This window comes from Centroberyx gerrardi, chromosome 7 (genome assembly GCF_048128805.1).
Source record: "Centroberyx gerrardi isolate f3 chromosome 7, fCenGer3.hap1.cur.20231027, whole genome shotgun sequence".
NCBI classification, from domain to species: Eukaryota; Metazoa; Chordata; class Actinopteri; order Beryciformes; family Berycidae; genus Centroberyx; species Centroberyx gerrardi.
The window spans coordinates 10,618,370-10,642,172 of record NC_136003.1 but is presented as its reverse complement, the minus strand read 5'-3'; the positions used below and the strand labels follow the sequence as shown (position 1 = coordinate 10,642,172).

The window sequence follows — 23,803 nt, the reverse complement described above, 5'->3', positions numbered from 1 at the left end:
GCTGTGAGATTGCACGCATGTGTGTGCGTAAGCGTGCAGGTTGTGCGAGTGTGTATATGTGTGCATATGTGTGTTCATTAGTGGATGAGTGAGTGAGTCAGTGATTGCGTGAGGAAATGGGCCTGTGTACCTGTTTTCCTCAGGATATAGGTTTACACATGTCCTCGACAATATGTATGTCATTTATCTATACTTGTGTGTGTGTGTGTGTGTTTGTGTGTGTGTGTGTACCGGAGAAGGGCAGAGGCAGCGTGGGAAGCCTGTGTGGCTACCAGCAGACAGGATGAGGAGACTCCAGCTCCCACAGCCTCTGACACTGCCACAAACCCTGGACCACTGGGGAATAGACGCACGCCTGGGGGTTGCCTGGAGACACACACACACACAGGAAATCATAGACTAGTTTTTAGTTTATATTTATTTATGTGCGTTGGCCCAGCACAACTAGAAAATTGCCCCTAGAAAAATGTAAATACAACGGAAATTCATCATCTGGTGTTATTGCTCAGCTCCCCCCCCATAGCACAACTGTTTATTTATCTGATATATGTATATATCTGTATGATATTAATACAAAAATAATAGCCATTCTTAAACTGTAACAGATACTGGAACTGATACTGGACCGGGCCAAGGTATGAACCTGGGTCTCAGAACCAAAATTACCCCCCACACCCCACATCTACAATACATTTTAGAGGAAACACCATCATAAACAAATCATCAAATATTCAGAGAGTTAAAAATTGCATCATACTCTGGGTCAACTGGTTGACAGGCATATAGTCAGTGCCAACAGTATTGAGAGTGAGTGGCCTTTTTCGCGGATGTCAGTTTTTGACATGGACGTCAATAAAGACCCGTCCAAAGCTGACAGTCTTTGGTTACGAAATCCACTGCAGTGCAGATGAGACAGTGGCCAAAGGATTAACTTCATATCTGCCTGTCTGTCTGTCTGTCTTTCTTTCTTTCTTTGGCTCGCTGTCCCAAAGCTAATGACTGCATGCTGACTCACAATCAACCCGTCCTGCCTCTGTCTCACTCACCTACACACACAGACACTAATTTTCTCTCTTTCAGGGCAGGGAGGGACACATAATAAACAAATAGTGCTGACCTATTGGCGTTACAAAGATCACCAGTGTTTTTCTCTGGTCTATGACGCAGCACCACAACAGCTGTAGAGTGGCTCGCTGTTGCCACAACAGCAGCCGCATAGAACAGCCTACTGGAGCCAAAATGACACACGAACGCACATAAAGGTACGCACACACACACACGCACGCACCCAGACCCCACACACACACACACACATGCACACAAACCCACATGCAATAAGGCAGACATAAATACAAATACGACAAAGACAGTCCGCAAACCACACACACACACACAAACACATTGTAAAGAGACACTTTAATGGTCAAATTGGGTAAAACTACCATCGTCTCTCACACACACACACTTTAGCTTGTTCAGCACTTTGAGAGCCCCGGTCTCACTACTTTTTACTGTTCCACTCAACGTAAAGGACAAATTTCCCTCGTCATTTGAAATCTCTTATCCCCTGTATCCCTGTCATGTGACGGATGGAACATTCTATTAAAATTATGTCAACCTTGCAGAAATATGAGTGTGTTTTACTGCCTCGTAATATATTCTCATCTGCAAGCCAGCAGACAGTTAATTCAAATCTAATTAAACTGCCCAGTGCACCGTATTTAACATGTTTTACAGGAGATCCCTTCTCCGCGCCGGTGTAGCCGAATTTGTACATCATGTTCTATATAATATATTCAGTATAGGTGATCCTTAACTTGTTCTAACTTCAGATATCTGAATTAACCACTCAACCAAGTAGCCGTATGTTTATGTGAGAAGTAAACAGTGGTGCAAAAATATTTTCTATATAACTGTGTGCAGTTATATTTTTGGTGTTGTTAAATGCAAAGGCTTGCCAACTGCAACTTAGACCGAGAAGGGCTTGTTACAACTGATGATGTAATAACAGCCACATAATGTAATCAGCTTGCCAAATGTAACAAAATGTCCTGTTAATGTGATAGGTTCCCGAATAATATAATAACAGTGCAATAAGGGGTGTAACATATTTTTAACTGATGATGTAATAATAATATTGACTAATGATGTAAAGAAAACTCATAAGAATGAGAAGAATGTAATAACTTGAGTTATTACATTATTTGTCAATATGTTTCTAGTCTGTTTTAAGTTGTAATCACCGGTTAATGTAATAATGTGATGTGATTTTATTATTACATTTCCAGCAATTTATTACATTAACAGGTTTTATTACATTTTCAACCCGTTTAGAGGGACATTCTTACTACATTTTCACAAGCTACACATTATCCTTACTACATTTGCTGCAGGGCGTTTTGTGAAAACATTGTTTCTTCCCTGACCTACATTGTGAAGTATTTCAGTTACTGGATCATTTGACATCTTCAAATGACCTCCATTTGTAAATGCAACTTACATGACAAATGTTAAATCTAACCCTGACCATAACCTAAATCTCACTCTAAACCCTTATTTCTTTTTCCTTCATGAAACCCTGAGCAATGTTGTCACAAGTTATTTTCTTATAATCTTACCATACTTGTGAGAGAACCTAACACAGATCAGTCTCACCTTTCCAGTATCTCAGTGAGGAGCAGCAGACCTTGTTTCTGCACCTCCAGGTTGGTCAGCCTCAGAGCCTCCTTCAGACTGCGCACCAGGGATTCAATACCTAACACACACACACACACGTACATCTCCTTACCTAAAATAAATACTTGATCAACTGTGCACACAAGCAAGCAGGCGGACCCGCACACACAATTTCGGGCTTCAGTGAAAGTGCTTGTAAACATCTAATCTTGCTCAGTGACACTGTTATGAGAGGGCTTTGACTGATGGCTACAACCAGATGGGCTGCAACATGTTCCTTCTTAAAAGTGAGTGGCATCAAATAAATGTAATACACGCACACAGGCACTCACACACACACACACTCCTGTACCTCTCACATACAGTGGCGGCCTTTGTAGTAGCCTTTATCTTTCTAATTTACCAGTACACAGGATCCGATGTAACTATCTCTTGTGATATTAAACTAGAACAAGTACCTAATAAAACAAGAGCTGGTTACATTGGATCCTGTGTACTAGTAAATTAGATTTGTGTGTTTTCCAAACAATTCCTTTGCCGGTGTAGAGAAAGCCAACAAAAACGTGGGACCTCAACAACGGTGTCATTTACTGTAATGACACACACGCACACACACACACACACACACACACACAAAATACACAGCCTGACAGGACCTTGGGTGCACATAAGCACACATGCACGTGCTCACTTTCTCTCTCTCTAGCTCTTTTAGACACACACACACACACACACTTGCACACGCACACACAAGGATGATGCAGTTGTGACACAAGAAAGTATTCTGTTCTGCCTGTGCTGTCTCACCGTAGACAGAGTGACACTGGGAGAAGAAGAGCGGGTCCTCTGTCAGTAGCAGCAGACAGCTGTAGACAGGCCACAGCAGCACCTCACTAGTACTACTAGCCAGACGCTCAAACAGAAACTCTATGGGGGAAAGAAAGAGAGAGAGAGACAGAAATAAAAGTGGATATGGGAGAGAGGGAATAAAAAAAGAAAGAAAAAGAAAAAGAGAGAGAGAGAGGGAGAGACAGAGAGAGAGACAGAAATATAATGAGACGGAGAGGAGAGATAGAGACAGATAGGAGAGAAAGAAAGTAACAAAAAGAGAGAATTGTAGTGAGAGGCAGAAGTAAAAGTAGGAGAGAAAAAGAACGAGAGATGTAGATAGAAAGATGGGAGGCAGAAAGCAAGAGAAGTACAGTGAGACAAAAAGAGGAATAACACGAAGACAGGAACAAAAACGGGATGCAAAGAAGGCAGTGGAAATTATTTGTAGAAGGCAAAATCAAAGGAGGCAACATCTTTTGAGAATTATAGCTTGCACCCTCCAGCCACCGTGTGTATGTGCGTGTCTCACCAGGTACGTCAGCCAGGATGAAGGGAGCACAGTACTGGCTGGGGGAATGAACCAGGACGAATGCCATGCACCGAGCACTGGCCACCTGCAACATCTCATCGCCACTCAGCAGCAGCTGGAAAACACATTTTATAGGCTTTATTGGAATCCACACAGCATCCAAATACTTGCAAGGTTTTTCCAGTGCTTAAACTCTTATGGGTACATAAAGCATTGCCTCCGCCACACAGCCAGGTTACCGATGACAGTGGGAGATGAAGCAACGTTTTGCCAACTGTCTGGCTCTTGTCTTTCAGTAGGCCCTCCATCCTCTGAGCCGTTACAGTCGGTTTAGGAACATGTCGAAGGCTGTCAAATATCAGTACCGTGAGCCGGCATGTATATCCCAAGCCGCTGACACATGATCTTTGACAGTTTACCAGAAAAAGTAATCCGTAAATCTGTCAACAGCACATCATAGTGCTGATGTCTATTGCAGCCATTGTGGAGAAACCGTTTATTAGCATCATAGAGATGCATGATCTTTAATTTTATTTTGTATCTTATATTTTGAATTTGTATGTATTTATTTGTAACCTTTTTATTCATATCCTTCATTCATATCTTTCATCCATATTCACCATTTGGGAAATGTGGCACTCTTAAAAAATTGATAGCACAAAATTCAAACAAACTGTGGTACTTTTTAAAGAATGGTTGGTAACTCAAGTTCTTGGTTGAAAATAATTTTGTGATTTTAAATAATAAACTTTTAAGTATTTTTTTCCCCATATGGATATATATATATGTTTTGGAAATTAACTCTTCATATTGTTTTGGAGTGAATCGCTTCATATCTAGGTCAAAGGAACAGTCTATTTGTGGAAGCAGGTCTTCTCTTCAGCCCTAATCCACAAATAAAATATCAGCAGTGTTAGCTACTTTAGAGAACACATCATACAAAACATCAAACCACTTCACCATCTCAAAGATATGTTTACACATTGTTGCAGTATTTGACAGCACCTCCTGACAGCAGTGTCAAACAGTCAACAGAACAATGTTGAGCAGTTGCTTTGTGCACATTTTACATCCATTCACATTATATGCACTTATCTCTTGTTTTTTCAGAAGAAATGAAGACTTGTCCACACAGTCTGCCGCCAATTAGCAGCAACTGTTCGTGTCCAAAACATTTTTTTGTTGATATTGCTGCTGTTATCTATCTTGTGTATAAAGATTTTGGCTCCATCTCATCTCTAAACCCTATTTGTAAAGTGTCAAAACAAAAATAGGAGAAAAACAGAAGCAAACAACAGTAACTGTGTAGTCACTGCTTTCTGCCTTTGCTTTCTTTCTTTCAAAGGTCTTTTTTTATTAACTATCAAGAATAAATAAGAAACATTTACAAAGATATGTTTTTTTCCCCTCACCCAACCCAAGCCACTTGAACAGAACAGTATCCTTGTACACCCTCACTCTTATTAGCTGCTCGGTAGGAGGACCTCTATAAGAGCTGGGCTCTGTATGTGTGTTTGTTCAAGTGTTTGTTTGTTTGTTCGTGTGTAATGGTTTTTGTGATGTGCAGTGCTTAGAGGAATTACAGTATGCACTCTTTAAGCAGTGCAGAGCCCCAAGAGCCCTGCATAAGGGAAATACAGTGTGCGCTTGTACACCAGGCAGTACGGTAGAAGTCACAAACATGGACAGGGTCCTCACTGCAGCCTGTGGACGTCCACATACCAGCAAGTAGCTTTATTTAAATATTTTGTTAATAATAGCATAACATTACTGATAAATTTCATGTTGATTAGGTTAAATCAATATTAGAAAGTGACTGATGAACACCTAAGCTAAATAGTGACTCCTGAGATGAACATGAAAGAATTTGGTTTTTAAAACACTTTCAATTTTAAGTAGACTTAATGTATTCATGATTTAATAAATTCATTAATCAATTATTATACAATCAACAATGTAGAAAACTAAAGAAAAGCAAAGTAGCTTGTTATCCAGGCTGGCTAATGAGTCAGGTGTTACCTAGTGATTGTTACCTCAGGCCCACATCATGTAAGGTAATACAATGTTTTTGACTGCCATGTTTGTTAAGAGTCAATATCGTCTATCATAAACAAAGATTTATGACATCATTTATTCATTTGTAGTAACGGCTGTTTTCTTTTGTGTCACTAGGCAGGACCCTTTCATTGATGCAGGCAACTAAAGGCTACATTTTGTGTTTTAGAGGTCAAAGACGAGGGTTTATATTTCATATAAACAAGTATTGTATTATTAAACTTAACAACTCCACAATATACAGTTTACTTCTGCATGAATAATACTTTTGCCAGGAAAAGAGACAAACTTTGAAGTCATTTTTCACAGTCAGTTTTAGTGTTGGCACAGTTACTGCTGTTTGGCTTTGCAGTGCAGCACCATCAGTGGAGCAGCTCCAGGTCAGTTGTTTCTCTCTGGTCCTCTCTGGGTTCCAGAGAGTTGTTCATGTTCACAAACACTGATTGAAGTTGCTAGGATCGAAAAATAATATTTGTGAATTCTGTTTTGGGGGTGGATTTGTCACATTTGGGTGATTATTTAGTTTTGAGTTACATTGTATTGCAACTCCAAAACACAGAGTTGATACACTAAAACACTATTAACGTCATAAACTGCTGTGATGTGAGTCATCACTGAGAAAATCGAAGTAGCTGTAATCTACGCATTGATTTCCCAGACATGAAGCACAAATATTTTCCCTGAGTAAAACCTCCATGAATCCCCATTCAAAGACATGTTAATCCAGGATTAGACCTCCTTGTTATTATTATCGTCAGTGTCAGAATGCAGCCCTGGGGAGTGAGAGCAGGATGTTTGGACAGAGACCTTTTTCAGTATGAGTGGCAGAGGGCGGCGGTCCGGGGACTGTTGCTCTTGGTTCTGGCTGAGGATCTGGTTGTTGTTGGTGTGGAGGTTCTGGTCTGCATCGGACATGATCTGATCGCTGGGGCTGTTCATCAGAACTGACACCGCCTCCCCCAGCCGCGCCAGCTGCTTCAGCAGGCCTAACAGATGAACAATAAGGCTGTACAGAGGGTGTGACAACACATACTGACATAAATGTTAACATTTTACAAAGGACATGAAGGCATATACAAAGAATAAGACACTAATAATAAGGTTTTAGAGAGGACATGAAGACAGACATGCATAGACAAGGGTACAGAGTCTTTGGTCACGCTTGTCATTTCAACATAATTTTTAAGATCTGATTCTACAGATCGGATTTTATGAGATCACACTGCATTACCTTTTCTTGCTCTTTTTCACAATGTGGACGGGAAGATCTAATATCACAGTAACCAAAGTACAATATTGTGCATCCTGACCTGTCACTTGATGCATCCTGGCATGATCAGATAATAAAAGTCACATTGAATTGCGACTGACGTGTAACTGTATCCATACAGTAAGACACACACAGATTTGGGTTGGGTGAAACTGATTTAAGCTTTAAAAGGGCAAGAATACAGACACACACACAGACAACGACACAAACACACACACAGACATGCAGAGAATAGTTAAGCAGTTAGCGCACAACTGTCACCGAGCTGTATGGATTTTCTTTTCCTTTCCAGTCATCTGGAGACAAGGAAATAAAACACAGAACAATAACACAAGAAAAAAAAGAAAAAATATCAAGAAAATTAAATACTCTTCATGGAAATGTCTTGAACACTCACTAAAGAATACTCACTAAAGAAAAAGAATAATAATCTTGCTCAAATTTTCCATGGTGCTGTTCTTACGCAGGCTGTTGTTGGTGAGCTTATTATGTTTATACCAAGTCTAAATTTCACAAACAACAGCAACAGCTCTGTTGCAGCTATTCTAAAAACCGGTATAAACCAACCTCCCACTCACTCCCCACTCTAAGCCTGCAGTACATCCTAATTCTCACCCAAGCAGTTGAGGGAGAGGTTAATATACTGATACAACAACTTCACATTTTTAGAAGATAATGACTCAATTTCCTTTTTAATAACCCTTCCCCACCTAGTCTAGACCTCCATTCTGGCTATCGCCGAAATACGCGGCGGTGAGCTTATTATCCTTAAAACTCTAAATTCCTACAAGATAGCGACTCTCTTTCATCTCAGTATAATCCCTCCTCTTCCTCCATCCAGCCTCACCCTTAACTAGATTCTGGCTCTCGTTGAGAGTTGATGATGGGCCTGTTATGCTCATAACATCTTCAAATTTCTAAAAAAAAAAACAGCTCTATTTCATTTTTAATAACCCCTACCATCTAGTCGAGACCTCCATTCTGGCTCTCGCTGAGGCAGTAGTTGGTGCTCATTATGCTTATGACAACTCCAAATTTCTTAAAGATGACTGCTGTATACTGTTGTTGTTGTATAAAACCTGGCATGAAACAACACCCCCACCACCCACACCATACACCCTCCTACTCCCCTTCTAAGCCTACACTACATCCTATTTCTCTCCCAGGCAGTTGACAGTGAGGTTCATATACTTATATAACAACAACAAATCCCTAAAATAATAATAAAAACTCTATTTCATATTTAATAACCACTCCCCACCTAATCTAGCCTTTTCCTCACCGAAGCACTTGTTGTTATACTCATAACAGCTCCAAATTTTATTTATTTTTAATAACATCTTCCCCTTATCTAGCCTAGCAAATTCTAATTTTCATCCAGGCAGTTGATGGAAAGCTTACTGAGCTTAACAAATCCACATTTTTTAAAAGATAACAACTCCATCTCATTTAGTCTATCTAGTCCTTAATACATCTCCAACCAGGCCAATAGTATATTCAAGTTCTCATCCAGGCAGCTAATGGTGGCCTTATTATACTTTTAACCTGTCTTTCTCGAAAAAGTAAGTTTTCAGGAATGAAAAAATACCATGTATTCTGGAAATTATACAGTGCGGTTTTAACCAGTCTCAAGGGCCAAAGGGTCATGAAACTCTCAACCATTAAAACTTTCAATTTGAGGAAGAATGCTGCAGTTTTGAATCCATCTGGACTAAAAGTATTGTACTAACCCAGGCAGTTAATAGTGGGCTTATATAGTAGTTACAACATCTCTTTTTTTTTATGCAACGTATCTAGTCTTTAGCCAATCTAGGCCAACAAATCCCTTACCCAGGCAGCTAACAACAGTATTCTACTTCTCACCCAGGCAGTTGATGGTGAGCTGAGGGGAGCCGGTGTTGGCCAAGGTCTGCAGCAACAGGAAACACACTCTGTCCCGGATGGCGACGGGCATGGACTGGGCCGCCGAACCTCCAGCTGCCGCGTACAACCTCTGCCACACATAGAAGACCGCCGTCTTCAGCCCCTCGTCTGGGTACAGCAGGGCCGAGCACAGGCGCTCCAATAAGGGCACTGATGGTCAGATGTGGGAGACAGAGGGGATAAACAGAGTTACAGAGAAGGGGTTAATATAGGATAAGAGAAGATGAAAAATTAATGATCATGCGGGGAAACTGGGTCAATGCAGCAGCAACATTTTTTATATAGATAGGAATGCAACAAATACAGCATATTGAAGACAAGGGAAAGATATAGTGTCTTAATCAAGCTAAGATACAGCTCCTAATGGCTTGGTTGAGAAAAAAAAACAGAAAGGTGTGTGTCTGTACATGTCTGTGTGTTTTAACATATGTAACTTTCATCTAGTCAGGTAGGGCCTACTGTGGGTTTGTGTGTGCGAGGGCAGAGATGACACATGAGACATGGAGAGATGAATACTCAGAGGAGAGGTAATATATTCTAAGAGCAGCGTAGATAAACAGACAGCAACAAGGAAGAGGAGCGAACCACTGGGAACAAAGCAGCTGACTCTTGCCTAACAACCTCTTCGGTGTTGACTGACGATGGCGAAGGCAACGCTGGGGGGGAAAGTTAAGATAAAGATGAAAGCTGAGAAGAGGAGACAAAAAAATAATACATAGGAACAGGATGGGAGTGTCTGCACTGAGCACAGCAGACAGGAACTAGAGACTCCCAGGTACGCTCTCTGACAGAGTGAGCTTGATTTAGATGCAAAGAAGGAGTCCGATTAAAGAGAACAAGAGAGAAAGAGAGGAGAGAGACAGAGACCAAGACAGTGATAATGCAAGAGAGAAAGAGACAAGAACAGACGGGGAGAGAGAGAAAGACAGAGTTTGAGAGGGAGGGACGCCAGAGGGTGAGAGAGTGACAGACAGACCGGGAGAGAGAGACACACATACACACGGATAGAGAGACAGGGAGAAAGAGGGTGACAGAGAAAGAGACAGAAGGAGAGAAAGTGAGACAGGGAAAGAGAGATGGAGAATGTCAGAGATAGAGACAGAAAGAAAGACACAAAGATAGAGAGGCAAAGAGAGAAAGAGGATCAAGGAGAAAGAGACAGAAAGAGAGAGAAGGAGAGCTAGAAACAGAGAGAGTGTGTGTAACTGCTGTTAGAATTGTAGTAATGGTAATAATAATAGATCATATTTTTTTTTACATTGTTCATATTGTTACATCTCTATGTAACATACTTTGGCAATACATGTGTCATGCCAGTAAAGCATAGTTAAATCTAATTGAATTGAGAAAGAAAAGCACAGACAAACAGAGCAAGTGAGCAAGCACCTGGAAAAGAAAAGAGTGCGTGAGCAGGAAAATAGACAGTATGAAAAAAAAAAGAGAAGCAGAGAGAGAGAGAGAGAGAGACAGAGAGAGATAGAGAGAGAGAGAGAAGTGGGCAGAGAGAAGTGGGCAGAGAGAGGGAGCAGAAGGAAGAAAGTGAAAAGGACCGACTTAGAGAACAGAGGGATAAACAGTGTTAAAGTGCGGGGCAGTGCTGGAGGTGGAAGCGGAGAGAGGATCAGAGAGTCAGGGAGAGCGACAGAGAGAGAGAGAGAGAGAGAGAGAGAGAGAGGGAGGGAGAGAGAGATGATAGAGAGGGAGAGCCAAGCCCAAGCCCAGCTGCTCTGTGAAGCAGATCAAAACCCAAGCGAGGCAGGAGAGGCTCCCAGACATGTTTGATTAAACCAAAATATATGAGGCGGCCAAGATGAGAGCCAGGCAGACTGAGAGAAGGGGGGAGGGGAGGAGGGGGGGGGGGGGGGAGATAAGACCTCCACAGAGAGCGGATAGGAAAAGAGGGAAGGAAAGTAGGAAGAGAGGAAAGGGGGGGTTCAGAAAACCAGAATGGCAGGAAAATGAAAGCCTTGGTGTCTTTTAACACCACATTAGTCGCTCTCACAACAACAACACACACACACACATAAGCACACACACAGAGTACTGAAACAAAAAAAGATTAAACAATTTTTCTTTTTGCTTTTTGTGACAGAGAAAACCCAAAGGTTCATTTCCGTTTGCCTTGTTTACTGTTTTGCTGCCCTGCTGTGACGCTGTGTATTCTGGACCACCCCTCTCCGCTTCTCCTGTGATCTGTTTTCCACGGCACTCTCTCTTGTTGTTTTGCTCTTGCCTCATCCTCCCTAACTTCACCCTCCGCTCTGCCTCGCTCTCGGGCTTTTTCTTACACCTCCCTCTCCCTATCTCTGTCCTTCCCTTCCCCTATCTTTCCCTGTTATCTCTCCGTCCCTCTCCCTCCCTCCCCTCATTAGCGCTCCCCTGTCCCTCCCTGCTTCCTCGTTTTGTCTGTATCCGCTCCTCAGTTGGGACCTGAGGGACTAGGACACCAGCAATACAGAGATGAGGAGGAAGAGAGAGAGAGAGAGAGAGAGAAAAGCAGACACAAAAGGGGAGGGGTGAGAAAAACAGCAGGGCTAATCAGACAGATAGACAGGCAGAGAGACAGGCAGTCAGTTAAAGAGAGAGAGAGAGAGAGAGAGAGATGTGCCGGGTGTTCTGGGCTCTTGTTGTCATTGCGGTGCTGTTGTCGTTAGTCCAAACAGCCCCACAGAGCCTCGCTGAGTGACAGGCCGCAGACAGCCACACACAGTCAATAGTGGCAGCCCGCATCTTGCATCAGCATCACAACAACCCTCACTACCTGTGGCTGCACAGGGGAGCTTGTAAAATTCATGAAAATACATGGGAGGTGGACACACGCCGCATAGTAAAACAACTAGGATGCCTGCTGCTTATTTAGGATAACGCACACATTCACTCTCACGTATATACAGGCAAGCGCTGGGGCACCACACACACACACACACACACACTTCAAGTTGATTAATAGTCCCCATTAGACACAGTGGCGTAATGGTTCAGTGAGGAGACAGGCGTCATACAGGTGGGTGTAGCAGAGATTTAATCGGTGCGGTTTTCTGAGGGAGGGGCCGCGAGGTGCATTATCTTTCCGCAAGACTACACTGCACTTGCAGGGGTATCTCTCTCTCTCTCTCTCTCTCTCGGTTCTGGTTCTGTGAGGCCAAAAATTAGATTTCAGATTCAGATTCAGTTTGGGGAATTTCAGGGTGGAAAGGTTAGAGGAGAGAATATATTTGTAACTGCTTTTTCGTTTTCAGCAGGAGTTGGCATGGAATCGGGTATGTAGATAGAATTTCAAATGTGGACACAGCGTGGTTATCTCGACGCAGCTGGAGCGTAATTGAAAAGGTCAAAACGGCTAGACAGATTGAGTTGAGAAAGTTCAGGGGAAAAAAAAAACAGTTCTGTAACTTTTTTCCCTATTTCTCAGAGGGAGACAGCGTGGAATAGGGTACAGCATGTGGAAAATTATTTCAAAAGTGGACACAGTATAGCTATTTCTATGCGGGAGAGATATAATTGAAAAGGTCAAAATAGGCTGTAGTGATTGAGTTGAGGATATTCCTGTGTTGAGAGAACGGGCTCTGGGGGAGCTGAAAATTAAATATTCTTTCATATCTTTCTCTTCAATACGAGGTGAACTTTATTATTACTAACATATTCCTGGGCCTAAGTCTCCGAGGTGAATCGTCCCCCTATCCCTTTAATTTTTTATTAGTTTTTCCAGATAGCACAGAGAAGATAGACATGAGAGGCGTGACAGCATGAAATGAGCCATGCGAGACCTGACCTGACCCTGTCTCACGTGCATTTTTAAAACTGACCCAAGCCAAACTTAGTCACAGTTTCTTTTTTTTGTGATACTGTATTCATCCACAAAGGTAATCCTGGTAAGGAGTCCTGTTCTTGCTCAAGGACACTAAAGCACGTGAAGGACAGTCTCCCTACTCACTACGCCACCCTTTTACCTGCACATGAATGATATGACCGCCTGAAAACATTTAGGTGTACATTTTATGCACTTAATCCAGAGCAATTGAGCTGAATGAGTTAAAAATCGCCCAAACTGAGAAGAAATCCTTTTATTAGAGGTCAAAGGACAGTTTCCCAGGCAAGTGTACAAGCCCATTCGCCATTCACCAATACATACCGTGATTCATTTGATGGGCCAATGGAGAGCATGAACTTCACAACACACAGTACCCCAATGCCATAGCGGTATCATTCCAACTTGGTACTTTCTTCAATGGACTATAATCCTATCACAATTTCTATCTAGTACTTTGTGAGAAAAGCAGCAGCTACAATACTGCACTACAAAGCCAAAGCCAGCTGTAACTGTGTTTATCACCTGCCCTCCCAAAAAGTAGTGTTGGTACAGAAGTGGACTGTCATATCCTATAAAAGTATTTGTGGGTGTAGTTTTTGTTGATATGGAATCTAAATGCTAGTAATGACCTTTGCCCATTAAAACACACAAAAGGTAATTACTGCTGCTTGCCTTTGTCGGGCAGAACCCGTCTCTTGTGTTACTCTGTCTAGTGAGATATGATTGATGTGATCTGATGTGATCTCACCATACTGAGCCACCAGGCTCTGGGCCAGGTTGGGGACAACTTCCACCAGCCTCCCCAGGAAGGTGAAGGTGGGCAGGAAACCCCTCACACTGAGCTGGTCACTCAGCTGAAAGGGGATGGACAAAACCAGAACCATGTTAATTACCAAGACAGTAAATGTACAGGGATTTGTGGTGACATGTGGTGACATTGGTGCAAAGACATATTCGCAATTTCAGAGTACACACAGACACTTATGTTACAAGGACAACAGGACTTCAGTGCACAGGGACAGTGTAGGAGACAATGCGCAGTAGACAAAGCATATCACTGTCTATACATGCATTCAACATTCATTATTCTATAGCTATGTGCTTGCAGCTGAAGAGAACAAGATGCAGGATATAAACTACAAGCACTGGAGATGCTACATTCCTAAACCTGAAACGTGTGGAAAGTCTGAAGCAAAAAGGGTTGTGCAAACATTCAGGAGAGAAAAGAGAGGTGGGGGGTGAAATGCAGATATCAAGGGGAAGCAACTGATTGTTTGCACAACATGGACTGGAAAGATAAAATACAACATGATGATTTTCTAACTGCATCAAGAAATACAGTGAGTCAATGCCCCAAAGCCAAAGCCCCCCCACTGCATATCTATCTTACAATATGTACTGTAGGATTTTCTAAATCACCTCTTGAGGGGTGGAGTAGCAGTGCAGCAAGCTACGTCTGTATAACAAAATATACAGCCGTTTCCATATTATTATTCTCACTGATTCTCTGTTTACATTCATTTTGTCAGTGACAAAAAACAACCTACTCCTGCATTGTAATTCTAAGGAGCCTTTCAGCACTCAAACCCTCTCACAAATGAGCCTCTTACATTTCTAATAAAAAACACACTCCCATAATCCTTTCTTTTTCAGGGCTCAGAAAATAAACTCATTTTTTTCCTGTACGCATTCAGACTGCTACTCTTATCTTTGTCTCTTGTTTTTTTTTTGTTTTTTTTAAATGACGTGTCCTAATCAGGCTCCATTCTAGTGATGTAAGCGAGACCTGTCTGCACCTCGACCCGGTGTTATCACTCTCTGTCATCGTCGGTTAGCACGGCCCTACTATCTTCCACCTGCGGCTGCTGCCGCTGAATGAGGCTTTTCCACTACAACCTCCCCCAAGGTGACACGACAGCAGCACTACTGAGACTAGCACGCTCGCTGTTTACCAAACAACCCTGGGAGCTTCTGTTGGTTACACAAGTGCTGTTAAATATTTCAAGATGTTGAGCATGTGCTTGTTGTCCAGGTGTGTAGGTGAGTGGCTGTGTTTTTGTGCGTTTCTCTGTGTGTGCGTGGATGTGTGTGTACGCATGCGTGTGTGTGTGTGTGTGTGTGTGTGTTTGTCTCACCTGCGTTTGTATCTCATCCAAAACAAAGCGAATGTACAGCTCACTCTGGAGCTCTAGAAGCAGCTGAACCAGCACTGGCGCGCACACACACACACACACACACACACACACACACACACACACACACGGATGCATGTACACACACATCAAACAGAAAAAAAGCAGGAAAAGATTATTTCAATGGCCACTACCGCTAAGGAATGTTTCACACTTTTGTAGGGGAAAACCTTTGTAATTGAGGAAAAAAAGAAAAACAAGAGAACTGTTTCAGGCTATTTATTAATTCAATATGAATCAGTCATGCATTAAAGAGTTTTAATTTTTCACTTAACAGTGGCACTGGTTCTTGCTTTTCTTTTCTCTCTTCATACACACACATATATTTTGCCTGCATTATTCATACAGCTCCACTGACAGTTTCAAAAATTGTGTTCTTCACACATTCTCTGTGCACAGAGCAATAGCGGTGTCAAATTTAAAGTACTGTACTAAATATTACAGCATGGAGGTCCCTAGGGTGTTTTGAACCAGCTACCATAAAATCACTCTGCCATTTGCACTTAACAAAACATTCTACATTTTGAAAGACCTAGCCGCAGTGAGACAAGTGTGACTGAGAGCCAAAATCTACTCGTTCATTGGGAGTCCAACATCAAGACAGGCTACAGAAAAACACGGCACAGTAGCCTAAACTGATCGTTAAATATAGAGAGGAATAGGAACTATTGTTGTGCAGCTAAGCTGCACAACAATGCTGCAGTGAAAGAAATATCACTATGTGAAAAGAGGTCAAAACCTTCAAAAACGGGAAATTTAGACATGTTTAGTCAATAGAGGGTCAAAACACCTTCGTAAGCAGCAGTCAGCATTATCATAGCCAGAGTTTGTGTTTGTGTGTGTGTGTGTGTGTGTGAGAGAGAGTGCAATTCACAGACTGAGTGCCTGTGTGTGCATACTCACACTGTTTTGCATTATCGCAGCCACGTAGAAAGCCTGTGTGTGTACGCCTGTGTGAGTGTAATGTGTGTAGGGTGTGTGAGTGTGTATGTGTGTGTGTGCACGCAGTTTATATTATCCTAACCACAAAGAGGCATCTCTTCACCTTGGACGACCTGTTCCAGAGTGGCTGGGTCTTCCACGGTGTGAAGCATCCCTGGGGATGGAACAGTAATAACAGGCTGGATTTATATGGCATATTTCACAAACCAAATGCAATGTACAGAGGTCTAACAGAGTGATAAAAGAAAAAGGAGCTAAAAAAATGAATACCCGAAAATGAAAAAACTAGGTAAAGAGGTATGGCAGCCTGACAAAAGTGGCAGAAAAAGGTGAAAGGAAATCAAATGGGGGATTCGTGATATGGAGAGTGCTGAGGAGAGGGCTAATTGATCATGTGTACCCCAGTGGCAGCCAGTGTAGGAGTCTCACATTCTTGGATTAGTGATGCTGGATTTTCCAAACAATTCCTCTTGAGGAGGAGGAAGAACAAAACTAAAGCAGCATCATGAAGCGAGCGTAAAAAATGAAAACTCTACTATGGTTACATCTGTAAATACTAGACTAAAGCGTGTACAATGAACAAAATGTGTAGTGGGGGGATGAAAGGCATATTTTATTTTGGATTATTCTCTCTTATTCTCTCATCATGAAGCTCAATTCAGCCGCCCGTCCAACAAGCACTGTAATGGCTCTCTTAATGTCTTTTCATGTCGGTCAGAGCTTTTGCCCTCTTGCCATTTTCCCACACATTCACTCACTGTGATAATTTGATTAGAGCTCTAATGGTGTGGGCCTAATACCTTATACAGCAACAACCAAGTTGAATTCATCCTGTGAAGAAGAAGAATTTGTAATAGCCTCTGATGATATGGTGCCATAAAAACACACTACAGTCAAATTACAGAAGCAGTAGAACATAGGAATTTTAGAAACTAACTCAGCAGCGCTATTTGGCTGCCATCTCCATAACATCTCCTTTAGAAACCATAATAATTCTGTCTGGTGAAGATTATGTGCTAGCTCTGACAGAAAAACATCAACCACGATACAGGGCTAGTGAAGCTACTCTCCCTGTAAGTGAGTGTGATCTTCGAGTCTTTGGCTTCACTAAGTGGTTGTCATCATAACACAAATGACTATAGATACACACTGAGACGCAGGGATAGGTGGGATACACACTCATGCACACATTCTCATCCGAACATTGTACTTTTAGGTCAGTGAACAATTTGTAACCATCTATTTTGTATTTTGTTATCTCACATGATGTTAGCCATTTTGACTTTTATGTACAGTATTTGTCTGACTCAGCAGACTGCAAAATGGTAAGAACAAGCATAAAGACAGACTAGTGGTCTTGCTAGGGAGTTAGCCTTACCATGCAAGTGCCCAGATTAGGGTTTGACAGATATAGGTATTTGAAGGCTGATTACGATTACGATATTTTTTAGACTCAAGTTGCCGATAGCCAATATTTTATACCAATATTCAATGTCTTCATTTTAGCATTTTCACACCAAAAACGTCAGTGCTTCCCCCAGAATTTTATTTTGTGACAGGTTGGAAAAGCCTCTGAAACAGCATTTAGACCAAGGGGCACGAAAACTCTCCACCGAAACCCATAGTAATGAAATTCTTTACTATGCCTAGCCAATCAATCTAACCTGGTAGAGAACCAGTGGACTGAAGGTGGACTCTAATTGCATCTTACATTTTAATTACACTGTAATAATGTGAATATTATGTGTATTATAATGACAAATGACTATTGTAATAACAGTGAAATATTCTGTAGATCACTGTTCAGGTAAAGAGAGATGCTTTATAGTCTCAGTTGCTAAGTCCAACCTTGCAGAATAGTAGTGAGGTAATTGTTGTTTGCTGATTGCAGCACTAACAACACATCCTTACAGTAATGGCCTGGAGGAGAGAAGTTCCAAGGAGAGGGAAGTTTATACAAATAAAGAAACTCACACCAGCAAGATGCCCAGAACAACCAGTATTGTTACTGATGGTCACTGTAGAGTGGGGGATCAATGCATTGCTCAATCGCACTTTGACAGCAGTTGTGATAAAACAGGAACCCCCTCCTGTTTTCTCCTCTTAGCAAGACTTTACTAAATCCTTTGGGGATTGGAACCAGTGACCTCCCACACACAAGCTTATTAGGCTTTCTAGCAAACTATACAGTAGCTTATGTGGGGCGCAGCTGCCCAGGGGGATTGGGGTGGTAAAGGAACTATTTGGGGCAGCAGAGGGAGAACAGGTGAGAGCAAAAAATCCACAGCTTTCCTGCCGATCCCTTTTTTCACATCTTAATCTTATGCTGCACAAGCAACTGTTTCTCACCCAGCAGAGAAGCCGTGAAACGCAGAGAGACTCTGTGGTCCTGCTGGAGCAGCTCTCTCAGGGCCCCTGGAGAAAACTTCAGCACCCCACTGATACCAGACAAGGCCACACACTTCCTCACTGACTGTACAACAGAGACAGAGAGGGTGGGGATAACATTACTGCATTAGGAAATACAGCCTGTTAATCAAGGTAAAAGTATACTGAATGTATTAAGACTTTGTGATTAATGCTAAAACGTAGCTAAACATCTGTAAATAGCATAAGCTGGGGGAAAAACTGCTTGGTCGATGACACATCAGCTGGCCACCAAGAACGAGTAAATATTTACTAGTGGAAAGCCTAATTTTGGTAAAACACAAGTGGAAAGGCTTAATATAACAGGATGTAGCAAGGTTGTCATAGATGCCCCACCGCAATATCATCACTCTCCATCATTTCGATGACACAGGCGACACACAGCAGCACCCCGCCCCCGTCTGGCGGCCCCAGGCGGCCGGTCCATTTTGAGTCGTGTCTGAAGTGGATCTTGTCATAAACAATATCCCCGCTCGTCATCTTTTCCCGTTTCGCCTGTTCAGAAAATTATGCAGGCTTTGGCTTGACAAATAGTTTAAAGACGCGTCAAGCGTGTGACTGTTTTGTATCTATAAATACCACTTCCAGGCAGGCGAATAGTAACGTTACCGTCGTTACCACACGTTATCACACACGGTTGTTTTGACGTAACCGAGTGACTAGCTTGGCTGTGTAGCTGATAGCAACTTGCCCTGGGATGACCGAGGTCTTTTTCCAAGTCCTGTTCATCAACAACAAACGCGAGTTGTTTAATTAACTATCTAATGGCGACGTTATTACATTAAACAAGGTTTCTTGCTAGCTGTATCCTTCTAATAAACTAGCAAACATTCAATCTCGGAGAACAAACCAGCTGTGTAGGAGGTGAAAATTCGCGGGGTTGTGTTTTGACGTGACGTGACGTGACGTGACGTGAAGTGGCGCTATTGGTCAAAGGATTGGCGTGTGGCTCTAAATGATTGGTTCATATTTTGGACAGGTGTGATCTCACCTATAATGTTTACTACTGTTGGCAGTGACTAGGCCCATGCTGTACAAACTTTACATGGTCCCTTTTGATATGACTATCGATTCTTATAGAAATGTTGGCAGTATCATCACTAATGGATCAATTGGCTAAAAGTTAATTTCTCCCCCTATGGAGCTCAGCTATTCTCTGATATACATTAGTGCTCTCAAAGTTTCTGTCAAACATCTCTCAAGTTCAAGGGTAGGCCGAGATCTTATTCTTGAACAGAGAAGCAGACGTGATAATCTTCAGAATGATGTATTGGCATCAATTTATCCTCCATGGAATGTCATTGCTGAATAATGTGTTGTGAGTCTGTTTGTCCATAGGGTTTGTGTGTGTGTGTGTATGTGTGTGTGTGTGTGTGTGTGTGTGTGTGTGTGTGTGTGTGTGTGTGTGTGTGTGTGTGTGTGTGCGCGCGTGTGCTTTGCAGTATCATTTAGGAGTGAAGGCCACAATTTGGTTATCGCCATGACAACAAAAGCCTCTCAGCAACTGAGCAACTGCTATCTGATGATGGAGTGTGGGGGCGAATATCAGCTACCACCAACATGTCAATTTATAATCTCTCTCTCTCTCTCTCTCTCTCTCTCTCCTCTCTTTAAAAAGAGTTCACTGCACATCAAAGTAGTGTACAGCATGAGAAAGTACATTTCAAAGTAAGTGGAGCCAACTCTGAGTTTGAGTGTGTTTCTTTGTGTGTCTGTGTGACAATGTGCATATGCGAGTGTGTGTGTGTGTGTGTGTGTGTGTGTGTGTGCGCACTAATCTCTTGACACAATACATTTTGCCTCTGACAAATCCGCTATGCTCCAGCAACCATATTGGAGGCAACACACACTGAGCAAGAGAGTGTGTGTGCAGGAAGTGGTCAGAGCTTTGTTAGGCTGACTGAGACGAGTAGCAGACCCCTGACAGCAAGGTGGAAAATATTTGTTTCTAAAGTCTCCATTTGCGCTTGGACAGGAGCTGAATCCATCTGCCTCTGAGTTTTATTGGCCCCTGAGAGACAGAGAGACAGAGAGAGAGAGAGAGAGACAGAGAGACAGAGAGGAACCTTCTCGCTGCTCAGGTGAGATCCAGTGCATATCTGTCAACATTATTTGACAACTACTTCACATGGAGTATTCTTCAGAGGCCAATAAAGCTCAGAGACAAATGGATTCAGCTTCTGCCCGAGCATAAATGGAGAATTCTCAAGCAGACATTTTCCACGTCAGCGTTAGGGCTTCGCTTTTCTCTCAGCTGGCTTGTCATAACTTAGACCACTTCCTGTGTATAAACACACACACACACGCGCGCACGCGCGCGGACACACACGTACACTTTTGACACACTCACTTAGATATGCACTGTTTCCAGCTATACACACTTTGATTGTGAGCTTAAAGGTCAAGTTCTTTTATCTCTATAGCTCTTCATCACCACCTTGTCTCAAAGGACTTTACAGAGAATGAGCCTAACTAGATCTAACTAATCAACAATCACAGAACAAACAAAACAACGCATAAGACACAAAACACATCTTTCTTAGAGAGAGATAGACTATGATCTCTCTTCTAAAGTGTGATCCAAACAATATAAGAACATGGATAGAATAAAGCATGTTCTGTTGATTCCATTCCACCACCCAGTTCCATACAGCAGGTGTCAGTGGGGGCGTTGAACAAACCCTAAATATAGCCCTATACCTTTTTTTCCAGTCACCTCAACCTACAGTTTGTCATAATATCACTCTGCTGAAATTATTCTGCTGTGTTTCCCGTGACAACGACATACTCCAGGCCATGAGTTAGGGACAACAGTTTCTGTGGTAATGGTCATGATGACAAATAATGCCACCAGCATGGCTATATTTATTTCACTGCAGTGGAGACTGAGAAGCATTAGGTGTTGCCCAGAGACTTATTTCAGTGCTGCTGTGTCCAGACTGTGTAACCCACTTGGTAACATCAAGCTGCCTTGCTCTTCAGAAACAAGAGATGCTCCTGCATTCACACTTTATAGAACATTAATCCCATTTATATATATAGATATTCTGTAATACATTTTAGAGAGATACAGTACAAATACAGCAAAACTGTAAACCATATATAATATCCTTTAGGATTATTATAGGAATATTATAGTGATAACATAGGAGATAAAAAATATATATATAATAAAGCAGCCTATAAACTTTCTATTGAGTACCACAGACACACAATAAGTCCCTATTATTACAGCGATTTTTCGAGGATTATTAATTATTTAGGGTATAGTCTACCATAAGATAGACATTTTCATTATGGGGTTTTATAATTATATCACTTCATTCAGTTTGAAGAATACGGCATATGTGCATGTAAAGATGTCTCAACATGGGTTTTAGTAATAGAAAGAGCTTGGGTGTTGGTAATAAAATGAGATGAGAAAGTGGGAAGAGGGCGGGAAGAGGAAGACAGGGGCGTGTGGGGGTGTGCGTGCGTGTGTGCGCGCGCGCGTGTGAGAGAGCGTGCGTGCCTGCGTGCGTGTGTTTGTCAAGCGCTGCTGTCACCAGCGCGTCCCGTTCAGGTGTGCTTCACCCGAAGAAGTGGAAACTTGAAGAAGTCGGCACGATGGATTATATCTGACCAAAACATGCTGAAGTGGCGGATCAACCTCGGGGAAAAGGCCAATTAAAGTGGAAGGGGCGAACGACGGTAGGAATTAAGATAACCCTAATGAAAAATCACTATAATATTCCTGTAATATTCATATAGGGACGTAGTGTGTGTCAGTAGGGAGTCTTAGTGATCTCTTTGTACTTTATGGTATTTTTCTATCTACTGTGGTATTACTGCATTTTCTGTGGTATAGTTTTGTAACCTATAGTAGTTGCATAACTTTTTGAGGTTTTGCTGTGATATCTGTATAGTATCCCTCTAAAATGTATTATAGGATTACTATAGCGTACTGCAGTTCTTTTTTTCGTAAGGGAATGAACATAAAGTACTTCTTTATAGTTTAAAATGCTGCTTCAGGTTTTCACAGTCTGTAAAAATTGTTCAGGGAAAAGTAAGCCAACTTTGAGTTGTGTGATGTTCTCTCCCATAAACTTTGTAGCTAAAAAGTTATTTACCAAGCAGCTCTGTTGATGTTGTCTTAATGCAGAAAATATAAATATGTGCTATACAAGAATATATTATGGTGCTAGAATTTTAATTATGCCTCTTGAAATCCTGCCAAGCAGTTGGGAAACACTAACTGTAGTTGTGTTGATTGTATTTCAAGAATTACAGTAAGTTCTTATATTTAAAAAAACCCTTGGCTATGATGTCTTACTTGGTTTATGCAGCATTACTTCCTGGAGGATTAGAGAGATTAGTCATCAGATGTTTCCATGCACTGCTGAACCTGTGAGCCACAACATTTAGCAGACCCACGAAACAGAAAACTTAGTTGCAAACAGCTCTATACTGTCTGTCAGCCTGTGAACCACAGTGCTGAGGTTAAAAAAAATCCACCACAATGTGAGATACAGCGGGTCAGGCACCATGTAAAACCACAATGAATTCATACCATATGTTATTCAGTGGTTGACATATGTTCTTTTATAACCAAGTGCCTAACAGCTCTATCGCCACCCAACTCCTACAACTTATTATTCTCATCACTTTTGCAATCTCACCACAGTTTGCAAACATCTTTTTATGAAAGCACACTGCCTTCTTTATCCCTCCAGCCCTATACACCTGAGATTAGTAGGCTATCTTGTTGTTGCCTCCAAAATGCAAGCCCTAAGGCTAATCTGCGCTCTCAACAAGTCTCTGTGATCAGCACTTTCCACAAGTGATATAAGATATGCTAAACAAACACCGGAAAAAACTCTACCAATAACAATGGTAGGTATTACCCTTATATCCCTCTGCCTCCCCCCCCTATGTACAGTACATGAGCAGATGGTGCAGGTACTGTCAGAGCCGTGAGGGACGGTTGAGTCACACAAGCAGGTAGCAGATACAGCGCAGCAGTGGTAATATGTCAGTCAGAGACATGGCGTCACTGTGGACAGACAGACAGACAGACAGACAGACAGACAGGAGCCCTCATATCATGTCCCCGGCTCACACCAACTAGGGGAGTATTCACTTTCACACAAGGACAGTGGAGTAGTCAG

The 23,803-nt window shown here is 42.0% G+C and overlaps 1 protein-coding gene across 1 annotated transcript in view; it reads right to left on the bottom strand.

Moving 5' to 3' along the window:
* mei1 (meiotic double-stranded break formation protein 1) overlaps window positions 1-19,136 on the bottom strand; it is a 57,674-nt gene extending 38,538 nt beyond the window's left edge. Inside the window, exons 1-11 of the mRNA XM_071901966.2 lie at window positions 18,993-19,136; window positions 18,579-18,702; window positions 16,333-16,383; window positions 15,231-15,304; window positions 13,844-13,949; window positions 9,225-9,434; window positions 6,899-7,077; window positions 4,037-4,151; window positions 3,484-3,603; window positions 2,656-2,755; window positions 232-366 (exon numbers count right to left, since the gene is read on the bottom strand). Coding sequence (XP_071758067.2) covers window positions 232-366; window positions 2,656-2,755; window positions 3,484-3,603; window positions 4,037-4,151; window positions 6,899-7,077; window positions 9,225-9,434; window positions 13,844-13,949; window positions 15,231-15,304; window positions 16,333-16,383; window positions 18,579-18,702; window positions 18,993-19,136 — 1,358 coding nt within the window. The remainder of the gene's footprint in view (window positions 1-231; window positions 367-2,655; window positions 2,756-3,483; window positions 3,604-4,036; window positions 4,152-6,898; window positions 7,078-9,224; window positions 9,435-13,843; window positions 13,950-15,230; window positions 15,305-16,332; window positions 16,384-18,578; window positions 18,703-18,992) is intronic.
* Between the last annotated feature and the right edge of the window lie 4,667 nt (window positions 19,137-23,803).